The sequence below is a fragment of the Phascolarctos cinereus genome, unplaced genomic scaffold (assembly GCF_003287225.1).
Source record: "Phascolarctos cinereus isolate Bilbo 61053 unplaced genomic scaffold, phaCin_HiC Scaffold_3;HRSCAF=262, whole genome shotgun sequence".
NCBI classification, from domain to species: Eukaryota; Metazoa; Chordata; class Mammalia; order Diprotodontia; family Phascolarctidae; genus Phascolarctos; species Phascolarctos cinereus.
In genome coordinates this window covers 70,369,489-70,379,764 of record NW_027555736.1, presented here as the reverse complement: position 1 = coordinate 70,379,764, position 10,276 = coordinate 70,369,489, and the positions used below count along the sequence as shown (strand labels likewise).

Genomic DNA, 10,276 nt, shown 5'->3' with positions numbered 1-10,276 from the left:
GGGATTTAGACTTTTGGTTATAAGGGCGCCTACTGAACGGGTCCTGTCCCTGGATTTTAAGAGGGGCGGTGGAATCCCTCCTTTGCTATTTTATTTCTTTCGGTGGGGAAGAAGACAGACCTCGGAAGAACGCTTAGCGGGCTCATTCACAAGGAACTAGGAAGCCTGGAAGTTAAGTCACTCGCTTGTGGCCCAAACCTTTGTGAGCTCCTCAGCCCTCTCTCCAGTATGTCGACTTGACTAAACGTAAGTTCATCTTCAGGAAAGATTAATAAAGGGTGTCCCATCTTCTCCCCCACTGCTTGAAATCTCCCGGAATGTGGCACTCACATGCCACTCCACCTACCCAATTTCCGACCGGAGAAGAGTTTAAATTGTTTCTTCTGAGCAGCAGAGCCAACCTTTCCTCAGGTCGAGTCGAGTTTGTTTTCTTCACTGAGGGCGGGCCTCGATCCGAAACCCCACCAAATGGTCTTAAATTAAACTGCACCTTCCCACGAGTTCTTATTTCACAGGGCCCACGGTGTATGCCAAAGCAGCAAACAACTGCTTAGTCGTCTCCCTCCCCACGATCCCAGAAAAAGACATAGGTGTAGGACACGCGATTTCTTTTGTTCCAAATACTGTGTCTTTAAGATCGCGCCAGGATTCCGAGACCTTGCGGGGCTCCTTCGCCTTTATTCGGTTGCTGCACAGAACATCATAATGTTTATAAAATATTCAATTTGTGTAGTCTGTCCAAGAAGCAATTGTCCCAAAATAAAATCAGCAGTCTAGACGAAACATAGACACCAGAACTTATCAACAGTTGTCTGACTTGCATCTTCTGATGCATCTTGAGTGGGTCATAATACCAACTTTATTTTCAGTGGTGCATAAATTAATTACACGCATTTAATAACCAAAATATCATTATATTCCCCCTTTAATATCATAAAGGCTTTCCGCCAGGGAAGCACTTAATAGTGCAGGGGGCCATAACAGGCTATTATCCTTGTGTAATGCTATTACAGAACCAATTATACGCCATTAGACTTGCTTTTTTTTGCAGTTTATGTGATTTGATCCAATCCCGCGCCCCTGACTTGAAAATTTCAGCTCGGTACTTTAGAGTTTAATTTTCACCCAGGCAGAGGGAAGGGCGGTCTCTCTCCGCTGAGTGTCTGCCTCGGATGCATTTTAAAAGTAATTGCGAAGGGTCCCACCGCATATCATTTGCAGACTGGAAGCGAGCATAAATCCAGGGACCCCTTGCTGAGAACAAAATCAAACTTTCCTTTTGTACGATCGCTTGGAAAGGGAAGTCGTGTGCAAAGCGTCCCCCCAAAACCCATCCGGCGGGCAATTACCGGCGCTTTGTCAATTTCCAATCCCGGAGCCGCTGGGCCTTCGCCACAAGAGCAAGTACCGAAAAAAAATCTCTCTGTAAATATATATCTACCTCCCTCCCCCCTCCCTCTTAAATAAGGTTTCAGTCTAAGGGAGCTGAGCAGAGGACCAAGGGAGCAAGGAGAAATAGAAGTGTTTATAGAATAATTTTTTTTTGTTTGTTTCTGGTTTGTTAAGGGGGGGGTGTTGAAAAACAACCAACATTCCTGATGTTTGCTGAGAAATGACGGATTTTTTTTTTAAACACCACGTGGGCCATTTGTAAGGCCCAATAGACCTATCCAAGTTACTCACTGTAGACAGCGCTGGAAATAATCAGATTAAGGCCAATTATGCGTGAGATTATAAAGGCAAGTGCTGAGAGGCAGATCATGCTGTAGACAGATATAAAGACATCTGGCCACTTCCCGAACTCTGTAGAGTCCTTCTGTGACTGCAGCCGGCAATTCCCAGCTCCTTACGCTGCCTAGATGTCCGACTGGTGCTTTCGTTTCTACTCGCATTAGGTATGAGGCGCCTCATTTTTATTTTCTGTCTTTTTTACCCCCCTCACATGCGTTTAATATTAGTTGCTTAACAGAAACCTCCTGTCAAATGGAACCGGATTTCCAGGATGTATCTCGACACCGTTGGCAATGAAGAGAGCCACAGTATGAGGAAGGAAAGGAAAGGACATTCTTCCCCGCTGCTGTCTGCTCCTATTAGTTTAGAAGAGATAATACTGTTAGGTCTTGGTGTTTGTCTCTTGGTTTTGTCCGCCCCCACTGAAGACTGTGTGTCTGTCTCTGCCCTCCCTCGCGGGAGTCGGGGGAGGGGGGAGGGGAGGAGAGGAGGAACTTTCGGTTGGAGATGTTTGCCCAGGGAGTTAGATGTACAGATGAAAGAAAGAAAGCGTCCATTCTCTTGGACTCACTCAGAAGGATGAATGCATAGAAAAATTCCGTTAAGTGGATAATCTTCAAGTTTGAAATTCGGGGGAGGGGGCAGAAAAGGTAACTATGTCTCATCAATGGGACACAACGACCCTGCATGGGCTGGAGAACGTGGGGAGAATTTCCTTTTTTACCTCCTGAAACCAGAGTGCCTCCAGCCCCTCTCAGGGGTGTCACACAGAAATGGTGCAGTTTGGGTTTGACTTGAACCTTCCACCTTCAGACTGAAAGGGGGTGGGGGCGGGGGTGGGGCAGAGCAAGGGGGTGGGGAGGCAGAAGAGAAGTATAGGAAAGAAAATACCTCTGTTGTTTGCTTTGCAGCCCTGGACCCCAGCCCGAACCTGCTTCCCAGTTTGCAATGTTTTATTTCCACTGTCCTCCGCAGTTAGAGGGTGAGTGTTGTCGGCTCGGACCGCGTGAAAGCCAAAAACTCAACTTTGTGGGGCTGGAGGGGAACGTGAGAGGATATGTTTCTGGAGTGTGCATTTTTTTTTTTTTAGGGAGGGATCGTGGTGGGGCAGCAGGGCTAATTTGCTTTCAGACCCTTGTAAGGTCCCAGGCCTTGGGAGAAATCGCTAGAGAAGTGATACTGAGAGGCTGAGAAAAGGCCAGAGAAGTGAAATAGAGTGCGTTGGGTCATTTTTGAGTTTTTTTTTTTTCCCTGAAAGGGTTGTGTTAGCTGTTCAGGTGTTTCTTGAGTTTGTGGTGCCCAACTCTTTCTCCTTCCTTCCTTCCTTCCTTCCTTCCTTCCTTCCTCCTTCCTTCCTTCCTTCCTTCCTTCCTTCTCTTTCTTTCTTTCTTCCTTTTCTTTCTCTCTTTTTCACTCTTTCTCTCTCTCTTCCTTCTCTCTCTCTCTCTCTTTCTTTCTTTCTTTCTTTCTTTCTTTCTTCCTTTTCTTTCTCTCTTTTTCACTCTTTCTCTCTCTTCCTTCTCTTTCTTTCTTCCTTTTCTTTCTTTTTCACTCTTTCTCTCTCTTCCTTCTCTTCTTCTTTCTTTCTTTCTTTCTTTCTTTCTTTCTTTCTTTCTTTCTTTCTTTCTTTCTTTCTTTCTTTCTTTCTTTCTTTCTTTCTTTCTTTCTTTCTTTCTTTCTTTCCCTCTCTCTCTCCCCCTTCCTTCCTTGCTGCTCATCCTTTTCTACCTCTCCTGCTACTTTACTCTTTCCCTCCTCTTCTTTTCCTCGTTCTCTTTTTTCCCCCTCAGAGTGACATTTTGCCACCTGCCTCCCCTCTGCGGAGAGAGCCCACAGTTCAGCCCCCGGGCTATGGAGGAAAAGCCTATTCCCCCCTCGCTGCACAGATGTTGGTGTCACGCCTCTAATCGGGGGACTTTCTAAACCCGCCCAGGCTCCTCCCCAAGCCAAAGGGGCAGCATAAATCTTTAATGTTATTTTACCAACAGTCTGTAAAATGACTAAGGCAGAGGAGTTGGGGAGACGTTGTATGGGGTTCCAAAGCTTTTTGTAGCCTTTGTGCTGCGAATTTATAATCATCTTATTGAGTGTGTGGGGTCGAGGCCATGGGGCAGAGAAAGAAGGCAGGGCAAGGACTTGAACTTGGTCAGTTTCCACTGTGGGTGCTGATCCTTGGACAAACCCTGGACAGGTGAAAATACCCTCTAGCACCACTCCCCCTTCCCCCCCACCATAGGTAAGCCCTTAATTTGAGAGGTGTGTGTGTGTGTGTGTGTGTGTGTGTGTGAAAAAGAGGCTTTCTTTTAAACGATTTGAGAACAGTCCAGATGGCTAGGACTGCACAATGTCCAGCTTGGCCTACTATCCCTTCCATGAAATGTTATAGGAAATATGCAAAGCATTCCTTCTCAGCTTCTGTCACCTTCAACAGAATGTAGATAGTGGCTTCCCAGCTACTTGCAGAGGTTTAAGGGCTTTGCTGGTAAGTCTCTTAAGAAACTACTGTTCAGTGCTGGCAACTTTCCCCTACTCCACCTTTAAAGAGATGGAGGTGAGTTGTCATCTCCAGATGCCTGGCCCATTTGCCTTTTAAGGTCCTGGAAACAGAAGATGCCTTTGTGTGGTATCAGTACTTGATTGTAAACACCCTGCTGAGACCCTGCCTGTACGTATGTATGTGTGTCCAGACAGTCAAAACAAGTGTTCCTCTAGCAATATGAGCATTTTTTTTTGGAGGGGTATGTCTCATTTGAAGACTTCTTTCAGGCCTTTAACTGAATGAAGGGAAATGATCAAATATCATATGCATTATATAAAAATCATGATATCATCAAAATATCATGATCAAATATGATCATGCAATAGCAGAAGCTTTTTGTTGTTATTTTCTTTATTATGACTAATGGCTCATGTTTACATAGCACTTTCCAAATTATAAAATACTTTCCTTGCAATAGTAAGTGGTAAAAAGAAGCTCTATCAATCTAAGGGTTGAGTCATTTTCACAACTTCTTTCAAAGTTACTAAAGCTTCAGTAACCTGAACCACACTTTCCGCAACATGGTTATTATTATTTTTCAAATGGTGTAGAAAAAGCATGAGATGAGAATGTTACCTAACCAATTGTTTGGTATTACTCTTGGAAAGGGGAAAACTAAAGGGACGTAGAGAATAGAAGGAACAGTCAAGAACACTAGTCACTAATCCATTAAGGTTTCAGAGGGAAAACACTTTCTTGTTATTTATTTATTTATTTTTTTGTATGAAACTGCTGCACTAGTGGCTTTTGCGTACATTGGTTTTGTTAGATTGAAGCTAACTCAGTGGCTTTCCATCTCAGCAAGCCAGAGATTATTAGAGCAAGACGAACTTTAATAACACTCCCGCTTTGGGATGTGTACAGCATATCCTGTGGAGCACACATGTGTACATGCCTTTTATAATGACACATATTTGCCTGCTAAGTTATGTTGGCTTCTCAAAAGAAATAAAGACAAGCCAGTGTGCCCAGAAAAATATATGGTAAAGACACAGGGGGAAGATTTGTATTTAACTGAGTGGCTGACCAGATGTGCCTTGTTCTGCTCTTAAAACACCTGCCTAGACTTGGAGCAATTACAAACTGCTAAGCTAGTATTCTGGTGAAAACTGAAGAGTGTACAAGGCCCTGGAAAATAGTGAGCATTGAATTCCTTTATGGACCAAGATGGAAAATCTCACATATTTCGTATTTTGTTCATTTCAATGCTAACTTTGTCTTATTTCTTGACAAAGCCCCATAAACTTATAGTTAAGACAGATGCTGCATTGAAGAGAGTCCCTAGCTGGCTGGTTAACTGGTTGCACTGTTCCTTTCTCTGGATGAAAGAAAAGACATGGGTTTTGCTGATGTCCCTCTTCCTGTCATCAGCTCCACTTCTCCTTCTCCTCCCCTGCCCATGCTGATCCAGCACTTAGCTTGTTATTTTTTAGGTGTTTGTTAAGTTGAACAAAATTGAACCATGGTATAGAAGGATAGTTCTTTTAAAATCATTTTTCACTTTTATGCAAACTTGTTCCCTTGTTAATGTTGTAAAATAGAGCTTTTTATTTTGGTTAGAGTTAGTGTGAGGAAAAAGTACTGTGGATACCCTGGGCCAGAGACTGACTATAAAAGGACCACCGGCATTTGGAGTGTTAATATCCTTTTATCTCTCATGAAATACTTTTAGGGTAAAAGTTGATATGCTGTGTTTTAGTTCAGAAGACATCCTTGGTGTAATGTTTGTAAATCTCGAAGTGGGATATAAATGAGAGCTATTATTTCATAATCATGCATGCATTTAGGTACATTCACATTATTCATTCTAAACACATTTCTTCAGAAAAATAAGTCCCAGGATTGCGGACAAGTCACCCCACTTCCCCATTTTTTCACACTCTTTGGAAACTTTGATTATCATTATTGCTTACTGATTCAAGAAATTATTTGATTCCCTGAACCATAAGTACCTCACATTTGTTTTGTTTCAAAAGGAGAATGTTTTGCTCCCTGTACTGCAATGAAGATATGAGGCTTTGCTTTTTAAGTTTTGAATGAGCCAGGGGGAGAAATGTTTGTAAATTAGCTTGCTGTTTTAAAGAAGAATTTGAATATGCAGTAACATGTAAATAGAAGTCAGGGGAGTACTATGTCAAAATACATTGTGGTCTAGCATAGGATCTACTATAACTGATGAAATAAGGAAAATGTAAACCTTTTTTCGCATCTAAGATTTAACTACTTTCTTGTTTGATGTGTGGTGCTCCTGAATTGTGTTGTCCATGCAATTTGGCTGGTAGGTCCCTGTTAGTTAATATCTAATGATCCTAATAATAATAACCCAGGGTGCCAAGTGAAAAATACTTTGGTAAATGCAGACGTCCTTACCTGTTTTCCTAAGAAGCCATCATGGACTAACAAATAAACAGTATACATCTGGAAAATAGTCTGCAGGCACATTGGATCCATGTTTGGCCACAACTCGTTGGGAGCTTTCCATACTTTAGAAAGGAAAACAAAACCAAACCTCTTCCTTTTGAGAGGAAGCCCAGAGCTATTACTACCCCTGTCTTTACTTGATGCTTGCTGGCTGCTTCATTGAAGAAGAGCCCCCATCTTACCCTATATTTTGTTCACTGATTCCATTGTCCTGATAGTTCTTTTGCTAAGTGTTATATTGTAACAGAGCCATTAGGGTGTGACAGATGCATTTTAATCAATTGTAAATAATATTCATTCATAAAATTTCATCCTAGAAGTATGCTGATATTCAAAGAGAAATATGACTGTAATTCTGAGGATTTTTTAAAAATTAGTTTTCTTATCTTTAAACCTGCCACATATAGAGGCCTGATAAAACAGGCAATTGTCCTTAGAATAAATGAGCAATTATTTAGGATAGCTTAAATGCTCAGATGCTGTAAGAGACCTGGGAACTGGAGTCTTGGTATTTGCCAGATGTGTTACAAGATGGAAGTAACAGAGGGCTCTTGCCTCCATTCCAAATTCAATTTCATTTGTAAGTTAGACACCAATCCAATAACAATCCAATGAGTATTTTTGAGTCCCTACTTGTGCAAGGCATTAGGGGTACAAAGAAGAAACATGACATTGTCCCTGCATTCAAGAAGCTTACAGTCTTCAAGAGGTAGAGAGATATGACAAGTACATAAATAAGTATAAAATACAAGGCAGCTTCCCAATAAATGCACCTCCTGAAGTTTGGTAATATAAATCCCTTCATGGTGTAATTGATATAGAAACAACTAGTCCTAGGGTAGAATAACTCTCCGAATAAGAAAAATATACAATTTCTGTACATGCTGAGGAGTAAAACTTGGGAAAGGCTAGTGGGGATTTGGACCTGCTCTGTGATTTTACCATAACTCCCTTCAACCCCTATGGCCCATGTTTTGAAATTAAGTGCTCTCCTTGTAATTTGGACCCTCTCTGTTCTCAGTAGGCACTGCGCCCTTTGGCAACCACTCCACAGGTGATTTTGATGATGGGTTTTTACGGAGAAAACAACGTCGGAATAGAACGACTTTCACTCTTCAGCAGGTACCTTGTCTTTTCCACCCCAACAAAGATATAAAGAAAAATTATTGTACTGTTTAAAAGAAAATGGAAAATTAGACAAGCTAATGTGGCTAATCTAATTTTTCATTTCCTTGAACCATTTTCATTGTTGACTGGAATCTATTTAGGGTTTTTTGGTGGCCATAAAGGAAGTATTCATTAGTGGCTTTTTACTTTCCAGGCAGCATGGACCTATGTTGTAACAATAATGATGGTGACTTTTTTCATTTGCATAATACTTTGTTGATTTCAAAGTGCTTTCATATGTGTTATCTCATTTGTTTCCCCTCAAAATCCCAACGTAGAAGTCAATGCAGGTGTTATTTTCCAATATGATATAGGAAGAAATTGATTTCTGGGTAGGCTGTGACTTGCCTAAGGTCCTGTGATTAGTTTGATATGTTAGTGACCAGGTCTTTTCTTTCCTAGTTTACCACTTTCTCCAGTAAGCACACCTTTTAAAAAAGGTCATTCGAACAGACTTGCTCATCTCCTGGGGGTAAGCAGGAAAGAAATCCAAGCATTCAAAAGAGATTTTGGATGGCTTTAGATTCATAGTATACTAGAACAGAAGAGATGTGAGAGATCATTAGTAGTGTTTAGACTTCAGCAAATGGTTTCTCTTCTCCTTCTAAGTGTTAAAAATGCACACAACAAACTTCCCCTGGATTTTAAATTCATATGAATTTTAAAGAAAAATTCAACAGTACTTTAAAAATTACTTATCCTTGTCTTACTGAAACTAGTAAAAAAAATTAGTCAACATACACTAAATGATCGCCTACTATTCACCAGGCATATTCTTAAGTGCTGGAAAGATCATTAGATTTTAAATGGGTATGAACACAGCTTACTAGCTGTGTAAGTATGAGTAAAGTCACATTACCTTTCCAAAGTTCAGGTTCCTCCTTAGAAACAGTAATGTGCTATTTGCTTCTTAGCACCCTTACAAAGACATATTAGTGGTGGAAGGAGCCTTAGAGATCATCTAGTTCAATGCATTGTTTTTATACATGAGGAAAATGAGTCCCAGAGAAGTGAAGAGACTTGTCCAGGGTCACACAGCTAGTTAGTGTCAGAGGCAAGGCTGCAACTCAGATCTTCAGGCTTCCAGTCCAATAATCATAGGATTATAGGATCATGAATTTAGAGATAGAAGGGACTGAGGCCAAGTAGAAGCCTGTAGTAGAGGCCAAGTAGTCCAGTCTCCTTATTTTGCAGTTGAGGAAACTGAGGCCAGAGAAGTTACTGCTTTGAATTCCATGATCTCTGCTCAGCCATTGGGTTTTAAGAAGATATTCACATGAGCCTGTGGAATAAAAAGCAAACCATTGTATTTCCTAAAATTAGGTCTTTGTATAGCCTGAATTCAACTCTCAACCCCTACCTTTAAGTAGTAAATATTAGGGCAAGGGTTTGAACTTAAGCCCTTTGACTCCAAAGTCAATGCTCTTTCCACTGCACTATGTTGTTTCTACATTACTATACTCCTTTCCACTATACTATTTTTCTCTAAGAGATAATGGATGTGAGAGTGCTTTGTAACCCTTTCCCTCCCCTCCCCCACTGTACATAAGTAAGCTATTATTAGTGAGGCTTTTTTTTTTCTGCATTTCTAAGTGACTGAGTTTTTAGGTGCAGTCTGGTATTTTGTAATAACTTCTTCCCCACCATTATTTCCTTTGTTTGAGCTGGGGACCTTGTCTTTGCCCCAAAGGAGTTGCTTCTAATAGGTTCTCCAACTCTTATAGCAACCCGTTGTTATACCTCAGCATCCTTTGCCTTAGCCCCTATTTCTGTCCTTGTTCCACAGCCTCTTATCAATAAACCTTCCTCTTTTAATCAGCTGGAAGCTCTGGAGGCAGTCTTTTCCCAAACCCACTATCCGGATGTCTTCACCAGAGAAGAGCTAGCCATGAAAATCAACCTCACAGAAGCCAGAGTGCAGGTAAACATTCTTTTAAATTATTTAACTCTCTAATATTAAAGCTGGCAAACTTTTTTTTTTTGACATCATGAATGCAGAGTGTACATTTGGCCAAAGAAAGCAAATGAAGACTATCTGTCATTTTCATGATGCACTTTAATAACATCAACATAATGTGGAATATTAGATTAGGTTGATTAATCGGTCATTCATAATTAACTAGTGATAATGTTCTACACTAATTTGTCCGCGTCTCTAAGGTACTAAATTACATCAATGCACATCCATTTCTTTGCTTTGGAGAGGGGAAAAAAAGCTGAGACGTGATTCTCTAAGCAATCCTGGCTACTCTGTAGGGCTGGCTGGGCTAGTCCATTGTAGAGAGCCATTGCTTCCAGGGGAAAGTGTGGCCTCTTCTGGTTTTCAGAAGTTGCATCAAGTCAGACTTTGCCCTGACATTCAGAATGCTTCAAAATGTGCTTGCAATAATAATAATAAAAAAAACCCTAAATGGCAGA

The 10,276-nt window shown here is 41.1% G+C and overlaps 1 protein-coding gene across 1 annotated transcript in view; it reads left to right on the top strand.

The window, feature by feature from the left end:
• Positions 1–2,679: 2,679 nt before the first annotated feature.
• Positions 2,680–10,276, top strand: part of DRGX (dorsal root ganglia homeobox) — a 44,910-nt gene continuing 37,313 nt past the window's right edge. The window contains exons 1-3 of the mRNA XM_020996774.2: positions 2,680–2,713; positions 7,716–7,813; positions 9,678–9,779. Coding sequence (XP_020852433.1) covers positions 2,680–2,713; positions 7,716–7,813; positions 9,678–9,779 — 234 coding nt within the window. The remainder of the gene's footprint in view (positions 2,714–7,715; positions 7,814–9,677; positions 9,780–10,276) is intronic.